The sequence below is a fragment of the Taurulus bubalis genome (genome assembly GCF_910589615.1).
Source record: "Taurulus bubalis genome assembly, chromosome: 2".
Lineage (NCBI taxonomy): Eukaryota > Metazoa > Chordata > Actinopteri > Perciformes > Cottidae > Taurulus > Taurulus bubalis.
The window spans coordinates 3647392-3666811 of NC_136590.1; the positions used below are offsets into that span (position 1 = coordinate 3647392).

The 19420-nt window shown below is 43.7% G+C and overlaps 1 protein-coding gene across 1 annotated transcript in view; it reads right to left on the bottom strand.

Moving 5' to 3' along the window:
* Positions 1–1264: 1264 nt before the first annotated feature.
* Positions 1265–19420, bottom strand: part of LOC306732869 (shisa family member 6) — a gene marked incomplete at both ends in the record, with an annotated part of 54045 nt that continues 35889 nt past the window's right edge. Inside the window, 5 exons of the mRNA XM_079214044.1 lie at positions 1265–2116; positions 2336–2433; positions 4569–4721; positions 8514–8534; positions 9677–9739. Coding sequence (XP_079070170.1) covers positions 1265–2116; positions 2336–2433; positions 4569–4721; positions 8514–8534; positions 9677–9739 — 1187 coding nt within the window. The remainder of the gene's footprint in view (positions 2117–2335; positions 2434–4568; positions 4722–8513; positions 8535–9676; positions 9740–19420) is intronic.

A 19420-nucleotide genomic window follows, 5' to 3' on the forward strand; every position in this document is an offset into this window, starting at 1 on the left:
CAAGGAACCATATTGAATGTTTAGAAAAATATGGATGGTTTATTTGACCCTACTATACAAGCATTATAATCCATTTCCATGAATATTTTCCATGTTCAACTTCTCTGATGTCAATGGAACACAGTCTACATCCAAATATGAACATTGGTATCTGTTATCAACAACACATTCATTCGCTTCTCTTCCTACAAACAGTTTTGCAAAGACACACACACACAGTATAGTATTAATGTATCCTGTCAAATACTTGGTTAGTGGGTTTCTATTCTGAACTCACGAAACAGTGATGATTTATAGTTGTTTTTTAAGAATCTATTGAAAACAGACAGTCTAATACAAAGTCCATCCAGCACAGACTTGTCCATAGTACTGCTTCTAAAATAGCTTATTTACAATCTACTGGAAGCAAACAAAAAACTGCCATTGCTTTAAGAACAAAACAAGCTAGCCGTCACTATTCAAACTTAAAAAGGAATCATAAACAGAACAGAATATTTTTTATTGATTGTGCTTTGTAACCCACAAAACCAGTTCATTTTTAGAAATGGAACATCTGTCAGAGGCACCAAATAGAAGTGCTAATAACATCCATTTCAATTTCTCTCATTGAGATTCACAACAGCTATGAGTAGGACAGGGAGTACAAATGGTTGTTTTTTATTCATTTATTTATATATTTATAAAGTTATTACAGGCTCAACCTAGTTCATCTCCTGTGGTGGTGTTGTGTTGCACAACAGAAGTCAGAGGAGTCGCTCTCTGTGTTTAACCATGCAAAAGCCCTTTAAGATTTGCCAGAAAAGGTCACAGGATAGATTTGTTGGACAAAGGGTAGCGATAAAGGCTTTAACAGACACAGTCAGTGTTTTCTTACTAAAACATACACAGAGTGAGGCCGTAGCCTGTGGATGAAAAGGGTAATCAAGTCAGTGTAAATAATAGGCAAGTTAGCTGGATAACCAGACCCCCCTCCCCCCCCCCCCCCCCCCCCCAACCCCACCCCTCCCCCATCCACGACCCTCTCTGGCTTCAGGTCTAACTGGGCCAGTGTCTGCAGTGTACAGTGTAGCGCGTTTTCCCGGTCTCTCACTTTAAGCTTGTGGATGTTCTTGGTCCTGGAATCTCTGACTTTTAGTTAAAGACAGTGATCTTGCCACCATCCTACTCTAAAAGAAGGCCAGTGTGCCCATGTACTGCTATCAACCCCACCTCCTTGCGCACAACAGTGCTCCTTCCATACAGTTCAGGTAGGCCTTCGCTGGCCTTACACCGTCACCTCAGTCTTGCTACCCGTGCGGTAGTGCTGTGGGTGTTGTTGCTGCTGGTGGTGTGGTGGCACGTAGTGGAGCTGTTCCATTGTGTGAGTCCGTCTGGAGGCAAACGCCTGCCTCTTTGTTGATGTCTGGTTCATGGATAAAGTGTTGGAGTGCCCGGTGCTTCCTGCTCCCGGCGCCCCGCTGCCACCGCCATTGTTAGAGGCACTGGGATGGGAGTGCATTTTGGTCATCTTGTAGCGGTCCATAAGCGGTGTGGTGGGCACGAACACGTCTGTGTGTGAGATGGCCCGTGACATTGACTTGTCGCTGCCACGAAACCCGCCAGAGGCGCTGCTCACCATGCCGCGCTTCAGCGACATCATCATCTTGTCCGGCGAGAGCAGAGGATCCTGGGATAGGAGGCGGTCTTGTGAGTACAGGCGATCTTGTGAATAGAGGCGGTCTTGAGAGTAGTGGCGGTCTTTTGAGTACAGGTGATCCTGCGACATGAGTCGGTCCTTGGAGTATATGCGGTCCTTGGAGTACAAGCGATCTTGGGAGGTGTGGCGGTCCTGCGGAAGAAGACGCTCCTGGGATCGAAGACGTTCAGCAGACAGGAGCTGTTCGTCGGAGAGGATCCTGCCTCCGTACGGGGACATGCCATTAGAAGACATGCTGTAATCCGGCTCTGGGGCTCTCTCTGGGGACAGGACGCGGTCCTGGGACATGGCCCTCTGGACGCGACGGGGCCTCTGCCTTTGCTGAGACTGTTGCTGTGAGGACTGGGGAGCGACTTGGGAGATGGAGGACTGCGGGGGCTGCTGGCTCTGGAGCTGCTGCTGCTGCTGCTGTTCCCGGTGCTGTTGAGCAAAAGATGAATGAGGTGAGTAATTCAAAAGCTGAGGGGTAAACGCTCTGCCACCCACCACCGCCGGGAGAAGAAAAAGACCAGCTATAGCTTCTAACAAATTCAAATCTGGAGACTCAGATAGCACACTTGCTTTGCCTCTTTGATGCATGAAAGGCTAAGCATCAACGTGTGACACTTGCATGCTGAAATCAAGCACTTATGTACCCACCTGGTCAATTTTGAGAACATGCAACGGAAGAGTGCCTCTTGCTGCCAGGTCGGGCAGGTGGCGCTTACGAGTATAGTAGTCGTCCACGTCTTTATCTGCTGCAGAGGGGACGGCAATAAAAAAGAGAAGCAAGAGGTGAAGCTTCAGGGAGGGAAAGCAAGAGGAAACATGGGGAGGTGCTAGAATGGAGGGGAGAAATCGTATAAAGTGAACATTGCACACAATGCAGAGAACAGTGTTGGCAGACCCATCTGTGTTTCACCTTTCCAAGCTCACAGAGGGGAATAGGAAACAGAAAGCGACAGAGGAACAGTCAGACTGTATTACATGCGAGGCACATAACATCCACACATCCAGGCTTCATCCGGGATTCTACAGGCAGCTCTGGCTGTGGAAGCAAACTTTTCAAAGGTCATGTGAAAGTCTATAAACATGATATCAGACAGATGTGGAGGGAAGCACGCAGACACTTCATATGTGCATGCTGGAAAGCAAATTCTATTATTGAACTCATTGTCACGCCACACCGAGAACTGTGTCTTAATGTTCTTGAGAGGATGTTTTGTCACGTGTACAAACAACTTCCACATGCACTCTGAAGCAGATCGCAAAGACAACAGTACATTTCCAGAGACAGTCGTGTGTGGGAGTGAACGTAGCATCAACTGCATGCCACAACACAAACACATGCAGAAAGATTGTCTTTGAGTACAAAACCACACACATAGTGACGCACATTCACAAAACTCACATTTTGCAAGTCCGTTGTTGTGAATTCGCACAATCTTTTTTCTTTCTGAACACCATCATTAATGTTTAACCAGCCTGCTAAGTCAAGGTGTCATATATATATGGTGGGAATAGATCACGGAGAGCAGACCTCTCCACCCCTTACAGTTTGTAGATGTCTTTTTCAATAATGGGTGCCGCAGCGTTCCCACCACCTGTCAAGGATCCCCTTCAGCAGCGAGCCATGGGTGCTCGCTGCAAATCGATTCATTATGAGAGATAATAAAAACAAGATATTCCTTTCTCAAGCATAACAGTCTTCAGGATTTGGGCAGGGCATTGCAAACTCATCAACTATATTACCATGGAGGGACATGATGAACATCTTGTGATGTATACTGTCCTGTGCTGCAATGAGCTAAACACTTTTCTTCAGTTTGATACCAATTTGCATTAATAAGCAGGGGCATTCTTCTCTTTTATTATCCCGACAATGAAGACGCTGCTCTATCTTCCCTCCAGCACAATCCAACATGATCTATCAGTGTGCACACTCTAGTTGAGCAACACAAAGAAGCTGCAGAGCCTTTTTGCTGCAACAAATAATTTGCTCTGGAAGCAGAAAGAAAGTTGGGAAGGACATTGCCGAGGGATATGTTTCCATTTCAGCACTGTCTCCTCTGTGGGCTTCTATCTCTGACAAATGAATTCATTTGGTTTTGTTTTACACCCTAAACTATTACGTTAATTCTTCCCACAAAAAGACGGTAATGTTCTTCTGTTTTGTCTCCCAATGCAACTGAAGACCAGCAAATAGATCAGCATCCTACAAACCTGGTTTGCCATTTAGTTCGAAATGGTGCCTGGCAGCAACGAGTGGGAGCCAGTGTGGAGTGAGCCCTGACGGGATGACTTATTGATCGTCATCCTTCACTCTGACTGCAGGCCAGCAGTGAAGTGGGGGCAGTCATGATGAAATTACACAAGCCTTAAGGAATATTTGCGTTCCACTCTGAGAATATCATGAGATGAGACCTCATTACGCAGCAGAAATCCAGCGTAGCACCACTAAATCAATACCGAGCCGGGCCGGGCCCAAGAAGCGGCTTAATGTACTTATACGCTTCAAGAGGAATAGTGGCTGCAGCCTTTAAGTGGAGACAAGGGGAGCATGGAATATCAATGACTCATAGTTCCTTGAGATGACTTGGCTGATTTCATGAAGGATCAGAGTTGAGCAATGGGTATTTTCTGATTCTGATTCAAGGCCCTCTCCTTCCACTGAACGATCAATGGGGAGTTGCCAAAATATCCCCAAAAATGGCCTTTTTTTGACTGTTTGATGTCCTCCGTACAGCAAGCTAATCATTTTCACAGCTGAAACACTCCGGAGCCACTCAGTACGTCCCAGCCAGGAGTCAGGGAAGCAGACTTAGTGCAGTGTTTTTTCATGCAGGGCATCAGGGAGCCTACTCTTGCATTAGTGCAGTGAACTTGGACCTACTGAGTTTCTTCAGGGACGAGAACCGGTTGAGGTCGGCTTTGACGGCCGCCTCATAGGAGGGCGGCAGGTGTGACAGGCTCTGGAAGGAGCGTGAGAAAGACAGGTCGTAGGGCTCCGTCTGCGAGGTCAGGATGCCGCTTATCCGATTGTTTTCTGGAGACATACATACATACATATACAGACACAGAAAAGGAAAGAGAAGAAATGGGCAGGCGGGCTTCTCCTACCCCCCGCCCCACAACAAGCTAGCCAGGATCAGGCCAGCATGGAAGGCCCCCTGAGGTAGAGAGGGAGGGATGGGAGCTGGAGCTTTAGTGTTACAAACATTTCCTGCAGCCAGAGATGCTCTGAACCAATCTCAGGTAAAACAATGAGAAATCTTAATGGTTGGAATTGAGGAAGTATACTTTTTGTTGTGCAAGAAAATTCAGATTCAAATATTTCAAAATACATAGACCAGAATTTCTTCAGACCTGTGAGAGAGTTTAAATAATTCATTGTTGTTGCCAGGCTGTAGCTATCATTGAGGGCATCGAGGACATGTCCATCTCTAGTGCTGTAACAACCTGAGGAGAAATTAAAATATTAATATGTTTGCTACATTTTACATCTAAGTTTTAAAGGCTTGTTTTGGTATTTTAGTTTTAGAGTGTAGTACGGTTATGGTTTAAATAGCCTTTTATCTTCATTTTTAAAACACATTATTTGCCAGGAGTTATTGGCTCTAAATATTGGACATATTACTTCTAAGTGTACAACTGATATAATATACATGTTTGACTGGAAGATACCGCTATCATGAAATTCACATGGTCGATCCTTCGATCATTTGACTGGAGAAAAGTCAACTCGTTGGTCTTCGATGTCAGAGGAGGGCTTCATCGTGGATCTGTGGCTGACCCAGTAACTACAAGTTGGCTACTTACACTTTTAATGTTAATGAGCTTCAGCATATTTTAGCGCTGCCACTTTTTATTAGAAAAATGAAATATTCAACAGCGTTCAAATTAAAATGTCTCCTTGTACAGCACAACAGTTCAGCTTGTTCTCCAGCTTGTTCTCCAGCTTGTTCTCCTCACTAAAAGGTCTCTAGTGCCGTGTTAGTAAACTAGCTTCTTGAGGCAGCAGAGGAACCCAGCATGTTCACTGCAACACGTTCTAATGCAGCAGCTTGGTTAGAGGCTGCTCTTCAAACTATGACACTCTGGTTCCTCCAGCGGTGGTCTTGCCGCCTGTTAGTATCCCCTCATTTATTGCATCCACTGTATTTTTTAAATAGACTTCCGTTTTCACGGGGAACAACATGGTTAGTGCTCGGTGTTGACAAGTCTAGAGTGAGACCGGGCAGTTTTTTTTTTGACAAGCAGAAGTGACTGTCAGTAAAGATGAGAGGCCAGCTAACTGAATGTTTTGTTCTCTGTTTTGCTGATGAAACAGAACAAGGAGATGTAAAGATTTAATAATTGTTAGCCGACTGTATACAAAATGAGACTTTTTAGAGCAGAAGCTAAATAGAAAAGGGACTTGGTACATCTCCACCAGAATGATATCCTCACATTGTGGGTCTTGAACATGCATTTCGACACATGATGCAGGAAGGCAGTATTTCTAAAAGTTTGGCTCATGGTTGTTGGCTTCACAGTTTAAAGTTACCCTCACATGCACAAGGAATCTTGGTCTCTTTCCTCTTGCCTTCTAATTTTAACTTAACAAAAAAAAAGAGGGTCTTTGCCTGAGCTTGAACTCAGCCAGTGAGTTGAGTGTCAGCCTTTGAGAAATGGTTGCATATCTAAAACTCCAACTTGCCGGTGGCAGCGATGGGGGAGTACAGGCGGTCACATCAGGCACTCAGTGAGCGTTTGTTGTTGGACTGACTTGACAGGTGACGTGGTGTTTTGACGGGAGGAAACAGTGGTCCAAAAAAAGAAAACGAAAAAAAAAACGAGACATCACACCAAACAACAGATGTGTTCTGCAGCGTGACCGTGCTCGTGGCAGAGCCCGGCCGTGGTCTGGGGCCGGGCGGGGGGGCAATCGTCTGTCGCTGATTTGAGGAGATATGATGCCAGGGGGGGGGGGGGGGGGGGCTGGACCAAAGCCTTCTTTTATTTTCCGTCTACTCTTTATCTCCCTTCCTCACACATGCACACAAACATCCGCAGTCTGTCCCTCTCACTGCTGTCTTCCTTGCTCCGTCAATCTTATCTGTCCTACCATGCTGCCACCCACTTTCCTTCGCTCCTTAATTCTCTCTTGTCCATTCAGTATTCCCCTCTCTCATTTTCTTCCTCACTTCTGCTCTATCTCGCCTTCCCCAGTGGGCTGTGAGTCTGTCACGCAGTGCAGAGCAGTGGGCATGGGTGCGGCTCCACACCAGCCTCCCATGGGCCGATAAAAATAGAGCTTTGGTAACTGCTGCAGGATGGAGAGAAGGGAATGAAAGAGGAGAAGAGATGGAGATAAGAGAATCTAAAGGGGAAAAAAGAGACTGAAATACAAGGAGGAAAGAATTTAGGAATGAAGCGAGAAGGGAAGGTTGGGAGAGTTGTACGAAGGGCCGGGCGGCAGCTGGGGGTCCTGGGAGTGTCGGCCACACTGCATCAGTGAGGGTCTCCGCTGTGGCATGCTGTTAGCGCTCTCAACAGACAACACACGTCACGGCTTCATCACGATGGACATTACAACCACACAGACCTGACTCAAGAAGTCTTTGCATATCTCTTTTTTCTTATTGGCAACAAATTCAAGGACAACAGCAAAAACAACAAATATTGCCTCTCTCGCCAAAGGCTGGCACTGGGTAGCGTGTTCCCACGGTTCCTACATTTAGATAAACAAGGACACATACACTTACCCTGATAATCTGACTGAATCGCCATTTTGCTTTGCTTCATTCATTCTGCTTGAAGGGGGTTCATTAGTTTTGCTCCTGGTTTTCAACTTCATCAAAACTGTCAATGGAAACAGTTTCAGACGGAGCTAGCTTCATTGATACCACACAGTTGTCATCCTAGCTATAATCGTTGCTTTCGGGGTAAAACAGTGTGGCGGTATGACGCATCAACACGGTGTTGTACGTGCAGACGTTGGTTGCGTTACTTTTGTAGTGGCTCTTCCCTGCTTGTTTGCGTTTTTCGTTCTGTCACTATTTGTCATGGGTTTAGTTCGGTAGCTAGCAAGTTACAGCAGAGCTCTGACTGGTCGACTGTTTCTCCATTCAGGCGAAACGGACACCAATGAGCACAACAACAGAGCTATGTAACTCTCTGAACTGCAGATGTGGGCGGCCATTCAAAGGTGTGAAAGCAGGCTCGTCTAAGCAGCCCTGGTGCCATTCATTCTCACTAGCTCACGTAATGTGTATTCATCCACGGATAAATATAGTCCCCAACAAAGGCACTATGTTCTCCTGTTTAGGTAAGGTTTGCTAAAAACTACAGGGCCCAGCTGCTTTTAGAAATGTTTTAACATTTCTATAAAAAAATGTAAACTATGTTGGTGACCCCTGTTCAAAGAGTGACAACTTCAGAAGGAACCAATGGGTTTGGGTCTGAGTGCCACAGATGGGTAGGGGAGTCAGAAAGTGGTGAGACACTGTTTTGTTGGCCTTTTTGTGGTATTTGTTTACAATCAGGAATAATACAAATTAAACTCTGTTGTACCTTTTTCATGAACTTACTATTGACTTTGATGTACTTTCATGGGTCAGGAGGATTCTTTGATTCCCCCCCACATGACAAATAAAACAAATGTTCTTGTTCGAACAAACAGCGAGAAGTATTTGCAAATGCTACTTAAATCAGGTCTGAAAACAAACCAATTCAAGTGGAAGACAGGAAGCCACAAACAAAATGGGTTGTGTTGGTTTGTGGTGCTTTTGAACACAATGTGTGCTGGAATGTGATGAATGACTTTTTACACTATTGTATGTATGACTTGACTTACCACGTCTCAATGATCGGTGAGCTACCAACCCAAGTGAAAAACAAAATATTTCAGAGACACGTTGATGATGAGAACAACAGACCCAACAGAACCTACAACGACCTTCTCCATATTCCGCATGACCCCTCCCCCCCTACACACACACAACACAGGAACAAATATCCTGAGGCATGTGATGTACACTTGTGTGTATGATCGTGCAGTTCCTCTACAACTGCATCTCCTGGTTGTTTCAGTCCCAAAATGTCAGTGGGTATTTTCTAGAAAAATACACTGCGTTGAAATTGGAAGCCTTTCAGGGAGCCTGTGATCAAAGTATCTGTGTTAGATGTGTTGTTGAAATGGATTTTTCATGTTTGCCTTAGATCTCCAAGGCATTTCTCTATAGCAATTTGCTTATCGCTCTGCATGTGTGAGTGTGTGTGTGTGTGTGTGTGTGTGTGTGTGTGTGAAATGGACCACATGATCAATTCTGTCCAGAAACAGGGGCCATTCTTGCTGCAGTATTGAAGCTTAGCCCCTGAATGCCTGAGAGCAAGCAAGTCCTTTTTTATATTTGTGGCTGAAACAAACAGAATATAAATCAAACGGCAAGATCAGAGTGATTTCATAAATACAAAAGGCAGTGAATATTCAGCGTATGGCCTCCTTTCTTTCCTTTTATCTCTGCTGTCTTTCCTCTCTTCAGCCTCCACCTTCATCCTTACACAACCTCCACTCTCCACATCTGCCAGTCTGCGACCTCGGGCTCGCTCATAAGAACTGTTCAAACGAGCAGCTGCATGACATCAGTAATAAAAAGCGATTCACGGTGATGCTCCTCACGGGGAGCACGAGGTTATGGTGATAACTTTCACACGTTTTTTTCAACCAGACGACTGGAGGACCTCGACAGCACTTGGTATGCCGACTGTATTCCCTTTATGAAAAGAGAAGGCCAGCGACTGTGGTCTGATCCCACTTACAGAACAATGCTCATGACTACGGGAAGTGACACTTCTACGATTCAATCTTCAATGAAAAAGCTTAATTTTCAATAACAGAATAGATGGTGGGGCGAATTGAAAAGAGGGCCGTGTCAAGTGTTTTTCTAACATCCATGTCCACTAAATTCAAGTTCATCTCCAACACTGAACGCAGCTGTGAATTCTAGTGTGTCTTACCATTCTTAGGTGTGCGTGTCGGGCTACCTAGAGCCACATGGTTATAGTTGTGCTGATGAGTACCTGCAATGACAAAAGCAATGACATTTCTGATCAGTGTCCATAAGGAAGGCTCTGTATCAGATCAAAAACAGACTGTCAGCAGTGTGAGGGTGACAATTAAAGAGATCATTCACCAATTTGGAGAAATGCGTTTCATATAATTCACAAAATGCAGATTCATGTAAAGAATGTTGTGCATTTAAAAATACCTTTTATATTGTACACAAAGCCACATTACCATTGTATTGCTGCCAAACATATTAGTGGGTGAAATATCCCTTTAACCCAATCAAGTGAATGAACATTAAAAGAGATGATAGACATTTTGGGATGAGTGAATGCCGCTCAGTGTTCGCCTGCAGTTCACATCAAAGAGAGTCCAGAAAGTCATGAGCTCCAGCATAAAACACAGGTCTGTTGACCACAGTCATCACATCCTTGAACATTCTCTCCCATAAGAGAGTAAAGACACAGAAAGTACATCCATGTGCGTTCATCATGAAATAATGTGATTCCACTGTGGCTAAACAATTCAGCTAAAGAAAGCACAAGCAAACGTCAGAGCAAAAGCACATGATACACATATGTATCACCTTGGCAACACACACAAAACATTTCAAGAAAGGTGACATCCACACATGGGCAGCACACAAACATGCATTGAAAATCCAGTTATAGTGGCTTAAAGAAGCATTCTTATTATTTTGCAGGCTCATTTGTTTGCAGACCCATATAGCATCCGCTTCAAGTATTTCCTAGTTTCTATGAAATCATCCCATGTTTTGTTTGTGGGCGGGTCTAAACAATACCCATGAGCCTCAGCCTCAGAGGCTCAATCACAGCTGTAGCCCAAAAAGAACCAGAACCAGAACCATGAAGCAGACGTATGTCAGATGCTGAGATAAACCTCTCAGGTGGAAGATAACTCTGGGCCTTTGCAGCACAAACAGCGCTCTCAACGGGAAGCATTGTCTGTATTTGATGTTTGTTTAGTGCTGGATGAGGTTCTACATGTTTTGTGACACTGTCAAAGTGGCAAAGATCTTTTCTACTTGTTTTCCTGAGTTGCAGTCCTGTGAGCTCTCAGCAGCGGTAACTTCTTCAGAACATTCACACATGCCCGTCTCCGGTCATTGCCCTCTCTTCTCTGGCTCTCTGTGTGCGCGAGGACGGTCTAATCAGCAGTAGCAGTCGTCTGTGTTGTCATCTGGGAGTAGCGGAGCCATTTTAATTTCCAACTCAGAGAATAAACAACAGTTTCACCCAATCATCTCTCCATCCTACTGTGCAGGAGTGTTTGCGGTTGACAGGAAATGTGATGAGGTGGTACAGAGCTCTGCTGGGCACCGCAGTGTGGTGGTGCTTTAGTTGAAGGATGGGACCTTTACGGAGCCCATTGTACTGAGAAAGTTGATGAATGACAGCTATTCTCAGCAGTGTGTAGGACCGTGTGTGTGTGTGTGTGTGTGTGTGTGTGGGGGGGGGTTTGTATGTTTGTATGTGAGAAGGAGGCAGCGATAGATGGAGACCCCGTCGGAGAGTGTTGCCGTCGCGACACGTTCATTTGCTGTCTGCTGCTGTGCCTGTTTAAAAATGCATTAGAGCCAACTGCTGAAACATCCATTTACATCTGTCACAGGCGGGAAGGAGGAGCGGGAGGCCCTCACATCATGGGTTTCAATATTTGCTCGAGTTATGGAGATAGATGAGATGTGTCTTCTGTGTGTTCCTTCACTGGCTTCCTCTGTTTCATATCAACGCTTAACAGTGATTCTCACAGAAGAGATCCTTCAAAGGGGGAATTCATAGTGATACTGTGTCTCTTGAATATATGAGAGGAGCAGCATTAAGATGTAAAGCTCTGTTTAGTTATATCGGCTGTGAAACAAGAGATGTAAAAGCTTTTAGTTGCTGTTCCTGCACTCACAGAAAGTGTTGTATATTATGTTTCTAACGGCAAGAAACACTTGCTAAAAGTGCTGAAAATAATATGCTGTGGTAATTTGAGGTAACTTGAATTTGAATTTTTTTGTGAATGTCATTTTCTATTTAACAAGTCTGCCACGTCTGTCGTTTCTCTAATAAAAATCCTTTCCAAATAGCAATACATCTAATAATTCAGTCCTTAGAAACGGCTAATTCTTTGGAACCACTGATAATTTGTATGTGTGTAAATAAATATTAAACTGGTTTCTCTTTTGAAAGACCACATTTAAAATAGTTTGCGTTACGACACAGTATAACTACAATGTCTGATATGTATATGAACATGAATACTTCAAAATCAACTGTTCACAAGTTCGGAGCACATGAAAACTAAATTTGACGGTTTTCTTCTACAAAATAGATTTATATATTAGTAATATACAGCAGTTGAATGAAATGTAATCATTGTAATGGCCTTCAGTTTATTTTTCAAGGGACAGCACACAAACAAAAGTAATTGCACGAGCGCTGTCCCCGGGTAAGGTCGACTAAAAACAGGCTGCCACAGTTTTCCCAAAGAGGAAGGTTAACATTCACATGGACATGAATGGATATTTATTGTGTGTGTAGCAGCACACAAAAATAAAAAATGGACATAAATATCCATCTAAATCCACTCCAGCCTCTCCTCATCTCCCACTGCATTCACTGTGAACCTTCGAGGAAGAACAGCCTTCCTCATATTTTCTTCTTGACTCAGCTTGAATATTTTTGGTTAATTACCATCAGCTGAGCCGGTTGTCTTATTCGTCTCCAGAGCAACCGCCTGACCCGACCTGACCCGACCCGACCCGACCCGACTGACCGACCCGACCCGACCCGACCGACCCGACCCGACCCGCAAACCACCAACTCATTATTATAGCAGCACAGTTGTCAGGATTGGGACAGACAGCTCAGCAGTGCGGCACAAGGTGTGTGTGTGTGTGTGTGTGTGTGTGTGTGTGTGTGTGTGTGTGTGTGTGTGTGTGTGTGTGTTTGAGTGACTGAGAGAGTGGAAGTAAAAGTGAACTATTGTACGCAATGTAATTGTAACTTATTAATAACTTAACTGCTTGATCACCCCAGGGCTGGGTCAACAAATCATATACATATCATATTAATCATAACTATATATATACATATATATATATGTATATATATATATACATATATATATATATATATATATATATATATATATATATATATATATATATATATATATATATATATATATATATATATATATATGCCGAGCTGAACGGCCCACTGAGGACGACTGGAGCTCATTAACCCTCGTGTTGTCTTGGGGTCAAAATGACCCATCAACACACATACATATACACTCGTACACGGGTCATTTTGACCCCCAAGACAACACAAGGGTTAAGAACCTGGACAGCCACTCAGTTCTCCCCTGTAATCTGGGGGCCAATTAGCCGCATTCGAGAAAAGAGTCCCAGTACAACCAGTATCGCGACCTCTCAGAAATACGAGGCTGCTTATCAGCTCGGACCAGCCCACCGCTCTGCCACCCGCCTCGCCTCTAAGAGCTGAGAGCTGACATCGCAAAATAACCTCCACACGCATGTTACCACGAAGCAGCTGCTGAAAGTGTCTGAAGGGAGCTTACTGCGAGGGGGAGACCCCCAGATACACTCTTGTCCTTTCATTATAGCTTCCGTTGCCTTACATGGACACATAGATGCAGAGCCAGTGCTGTCTAATCATATAGTGGGTTGAGTATTTATGATTGACATGCTCTCCAGATTGTTGGGTTAAACAGGGTCCCTATCTAAATTGCTAAGTGGATGTTTTTCTGTCGGTATGTTGATGACGCAGCGGTGTGTTTGTCAGATGGTGTCAATCAGATTTAGTGTCTGAATCAACCATATAGCTATGATGGTATTAGACGTCGTCTGTACACAGTCGCCCTCACCTCCGCGTGAGCATTACTCACGTTATATTTCCCTTTGCTTATAACCAATCCCTAGAGAATACCTCCATGGCGAGTTTGCATAATAGCATCCAGATGGCACACAAGTGACTCAGTTATCTGACATTTGGCGTGGCATTTTGTTTCACATCACACTTCCAAACATCACATCTACATACAGCCCACAGGGGAGGCAAGAGAAAGCATGCTGAGCCAGCCAAAAACCACCTTCAACACAGTGCCAAGGTTAAATGAGCATTTGCAGAATCGATCGCGCTCACACGCTCAGAACATTGATTTCTCAGAATTTGCATTCTGTGTCCAACAACTGAACATCCAAATGATAATATGCAGTCAGCTCTCTGGATGCTTTGTGTGAGTCTGGTTTTTTTTTTACGAATAGGGTAGTCATTGGTCGATTCAAATCTTTAGGAGAACTACAAGGGAGCAACAAACCTACAAATATGCAAACAAACATGAATACATGAGTGGTGCAATGAGGAATGCAGATGCTTGAATAACATCTGGGACAGTTGAGCTTCATACTTCTTACTTTTATATTTTTATACTTATACTATATACCCTGCTATGAAAATGCAAACTGTTAGTTGATATGGTGGGAATCGAAGCGGACAAAGACAGACCTCAAAACATTGACAGACGGACAGGAACAATGTAATGGAACTAAAGGCTCAGGATCTCCCAACCGTAAAGGGGGTAGAGGGTTAAAGTGACACAGGCAGCAGATAAGAAGAGGAAAAGTATGAAAAAAAGAGTCTGTGTTGGGCCGGTGGGATGAAAAGAGGAGAGAAACAGCAACACGGGCCAGTGATCACAAGGCAGCCCTCCAAACCGCCCACCCCAGATCTATTAGAGAGCCTCCTCAGCTCTCTGCTCCACTCTCCTCACGACATGCCTCTCTAAAACCAACAGCCCTGCCATCCCATTAGCCCTGCCAAGAGGAGCTACTGGAGTTATAAAAGGCCCAGAGGAGGTGGAGGTGGTGGGGGTCCAGCGTGCAATGTGCATGTGTGCAAAATGTGTGTGACAGGTATGGATGTGGATGTCTCCGTCCTATTGGCTGTGCTGACAGCCCGGCGGTACCAACGCGTCCCGGTCCTCCTCTCGCAGCAAAGGAAGCGGAGGAAAGGGAAGCCACCGTGGGCTTGACATTTAACAACTGACAAAGAGTGTTCACATTTAATCGCTAAATGTTAACTGCCATAATAGCCCCACTTCACTCGGTTATAGGGGACAAAGCTTTAGGCCCTTGGACAGATGTATCTCCCACCTCCTCATTGATTTTACTGGCAGAGCAGGAGGCTTAACTCTGACCCAATTGCACCACTGCTGATAATGCTTATACGCTATATTTATTGCACTTCTAGCTCTGCTAATTTTAACTGCTACTGCTCATTCCTAACTGACTGACTACTGTGAGTCAGAGTTTGGTCTTAGTTAAGAACATGAATTAGCTCTGAGAAACAGTTTAACCTGTCGTTAATAAAGGTCTCACTTCCATCATACAAATCTGTTTGGTTGCTGTTACTGTTTGACATGAGTCAACCTATTTCAGAGAAGATTGTGTCATGGCAACTTGATTGGAAGACGTAAAAGAGGACCTGGGCAGTCAAGGATCAGCAGTAACTATAATAATGATAACAAGAAGGACGCCGCCCACAGACACTCAAACTCATCAGCAGATATGACACAGCACTGACACTGTAAACGCTGCACAACAATACTGTATTTAACCAGAGCCATCATGTTAATAAAGCAACATTTCATTTGAAAAGCTACTGTGGCATAGCACTGTGTGCTTGTTACCAAAGGTGTCAATAATATCAAAGGAAATACTACTCAAGCATCAATACTTGCAAATCTAAATTTGAATGTGCAATGAAAATAGAAAACAATAATTTAGAATCTCCTCAGCTACAACACACTGTGCAACTGCAAGACTGAAAGTCCCTTGCACATTATTAACTAATCTTTATGTATTTTTATGGCATTGCTTGTATTATTCAGAATTGTTTTAATTGGCAGAGCGTTTGTTTTGATTTCTGCGTGTTCATGTCAGGGTCCTTTTGTCACTTTTGTCACATTTGTTCTCCACCACCAACAAATCAAGCTTTTCTAAAACTCCTTAAACAAGTGTGAGGTTATCGCTGCTGATCCTGAATTCTTCTAGGCAGATTATTGATGACCTTCTGGACGCTCATCTAGACCTTTTGCATTAACCGATTCAAAACAGATGTATTTTTTAAGCATACCTCTGCTGAGTATATCTCTGCAACCACAAGGTGTATTTGTATAATATTGATGTTATAATAAAGGGAACACTTGTGAGATGTGTTCAGATGTCTACATATTAGTATATATGTTACTGGTTAAGAATATATAAAGATGCACAGCACAGCACAAATAAAAAAGTTTCAGGTTTGCCAAAAAAAAAGCACTTTCAGGATGATGATTGTCCCTTTGGAACGATGCAGCTGCAGCTCTAAACCTTTACAAAATCACAGCACAATATGTGAACATTCGTCCTTCAAAGGTTGACTTTGATAAACTGAAGCAGAACAAAAATTTGAATTTTCTGTACAGACAAGGTCTCCAAAATGTCCATTTTGACACCATCTGTGCCAAAAGAATTTTCTAATGTACCAAACTATATCATTCACTTGTATATCCCTAATGGTGTTCAATACTTCCACATAGAGGAGTAACACACATGATGCAAAACAAACTAAGCTGCTAAACTGCTAAATTGATCTGTGTCATCATGGTAAATAATAAATATGCATTTTTTTCACTACGCAAGCTGCATGTGATCACGCCAGGCTGACTCTCCAAACGGATTGGTCGATTTGAGTGAATGACATCTCATTTGAATCGTTAGAGCCAATAGATTGAGCCATACCCACCAAATGAGATGGACAACACTGTTAGACACATAATCAGCAAGGCGCCGTCCTGTGTGAAACACATGCTCTTGTTCACGAAGATGTTCATCCTCCCACTGATTTGAGTGTAACACAGGATATAGGTTGAACATATGTCAGTGCGTATTTACCGGCTAAACATCTCAAGGTAAGACCAATTTAACAACAATCTTCTGATGAAGCGATTTCTGTAGCTGGTGGTCTTTGGATCATATCTCTCTGATGCTTTGGTTTAGAGAGATTTGATGTATATGTGGGAAATCTGTGGACTGTGCTTTCCTTTGAGACATCGGTTGTGTTTGTAGCATGGCCCGGAAACCTGATATTGATTTAGATATGTAGTCATTCATTTAGTTGCGTTGTGTTTGGAGCATGGCTTATATATGTGTAGCCCAGGCTCTGTTAGCATTATATTCTTTTGTGATTTGTGCATCCAATTGCAACATTCATATAAATATATTGATTGTTGCAAATGTTCCTGTTTCCCTATTCGTATTGTGCATTGCATTCAGTGGGACTGCAGGAAGCTGTAAAGTGAGTACTGAAAAGACCAACACAATCCAGTTAGGACTCATTATGACGTTGTGCATGCTGCTTAACCATTTGTATACATACAGTCTGCATCCAGCAGACAGTACGCTGCTAAATGTCTGTGCTTGTCGGTTGATCTACATCTCATGTTGGCTAATGAGTGAGAACCAATTAACATACGTTTTGAATTGGTTGAAATGAATAGCTACACTGAACTACTCAGATATCATTATGCATTCATAGATAACTCCAATAATGAGTCACTAGAGCTGCAGATTGCAAAGCTCCTGTGTTCTTCCAAGTGCAATAAAATCCCAGTCCAGACTGTTTCCATCTATATTGCCAGTAAGTATCACTCTTTATCTCATAACTCACAATCACCCCGAAGACACCAAAGGCCAAGTAGTTACTTGACATGTCACTGCCTCTGCAGCTTGACAAATGTGCCACGGTCGTCTCAGCAGGGAGGAGGAAGGGCCGGAGGTTGAGATGGACTTCATATCCAGTTCATTTTGAAGTGTGATAGACAGTGAACCCGCCGTGATCTACTGTGACCCTGTGTGTTAAAAGGCAATAACAGATCCATTTTATTGAAGTAATGCTTCATGATGTTCCTACAGAGCTCATCTGCTTTCACTCTGTTCTCTCACTGCAAAGCCGAGGTGACTCTGGCTTTAAAGGTAATAAATAATCTGTCCTGAAAATCAAACAGTGGAACAGTATGGCATTTTCATGGGATGTAACATCGTAGGAATGAAAAAGCCATTTCTCCCAACAGTTGAATGACATACCAACCGACTCTGTTTGTGGACTGTTGAAAAGCAGACTTCCTTTGAGAGGAGGTGGAGGACGAGGAAGAGGAGGAAGAGGAGGGTCCGTATATCTTAAGCAAGGATAAGCACAGATTTATCTGATGTCTTCTTAAAATAGAAGAAGTAACATCATCAAAACTGCCTTTATCCATGCCTTTATAGACCAGCCCTCCTCTCCACTGAGACGGACAGAGTCGACGACCACGCACGCCAGAGGTTAGGACATTCATTTCAGTAAAGTGGGCAACACAGAAAAAGCTTCAGTGAAACAGTTCAAAACATACATTTCAAAGGGCAGGGATTAGAACAGAGGAGTGAAATGGGACCAGTTTGGTTTTAAGGCACAACACGATGAAAGAAACAACAATGTGGGCCAGCTGCAACGAACATCAAGAGGTACAGAGTGTCTTGTTTACGTTCACTATGTCCTAGTTTGGTTAGTTTCTCATTAATTAGGCCCAAACTCTACTCATTCTACTCATAGAATGGGAGTGTTGGTTGAATACAAAACTCTAGTACAACTCTTTACAATGTTTCCTTAACGGCGAGCCCACATCTCCACATCATTGATTAGAACAGAACCAGATAGGGGTGCAACGGTTCATGTGTGTGCCCAGAATTGTGGTTCGGTTCAGTGTACTTGTCAAATAAGCTAAAAAAACATCTAATTTGGTTTGAGTACATGGGAACTACTGTGTTGTTTGTCAGCTAGATGATGCCAGTTGGCTGAGCCGCTGGATGTAAAGCTCATAACATAAATGAGTGTGTATTTAAGGCTAAGTTTCTCCCTGAGCTACAGCAACACTGGACAAAGACAGCTGGATCGGACACAAACTATGTATGTGGAACCGAAGTGGAATTACATGCTTGGTTAAACTATTTGCAATGGCATTAGTCCATTACAGGGCTAAAGGGCCCTATTCCTTAACATGTGCCTGCTCTGAAAAGCAGCACAGGCGACACTCATTCAGGACATGTCCTCTACCGGGGCGTCACTCGACAGCGTGACCAGACAGAGTGACGTAGTGCAGCTCATTCTGGACAAACAGTTTATCGACCTAGCGCTTGCAACCTCATTGTGACAACAAGCTGCCAGCTGTCGTTTGTCGTTGCAGCTTCTTCGTAAAACCACGCTGTCGTTTTTACATTTCTTTTTGTGTTTGTGTGAATTAAACATGAGGTAATATGTGTCACTGTAATCAGTGTGCGGCGTTTTTGTGCTTCTGAGCTAACTGCGTGAAGTGTACGTTCTTCAAAAACCTGCAAGCAGTTTTTACTGAACCGTCATTTGTGTATACCGTTCCACCCCTAGAACCAGCACACAGAGCAGACTGCACACATGTACCATCACAGACAGGAGAGCTAGATGTCAGGGGGAAATACACAGGTTAGGTCTAAAGATACATTGAGGTTAATGGGAAGGCACCACTACAATTAACAGGCCAGGTGGAAGCTGCCTCCAAACACTGATCACATATTACTCCAGACTACCACTATTAATCATCAACAGAGA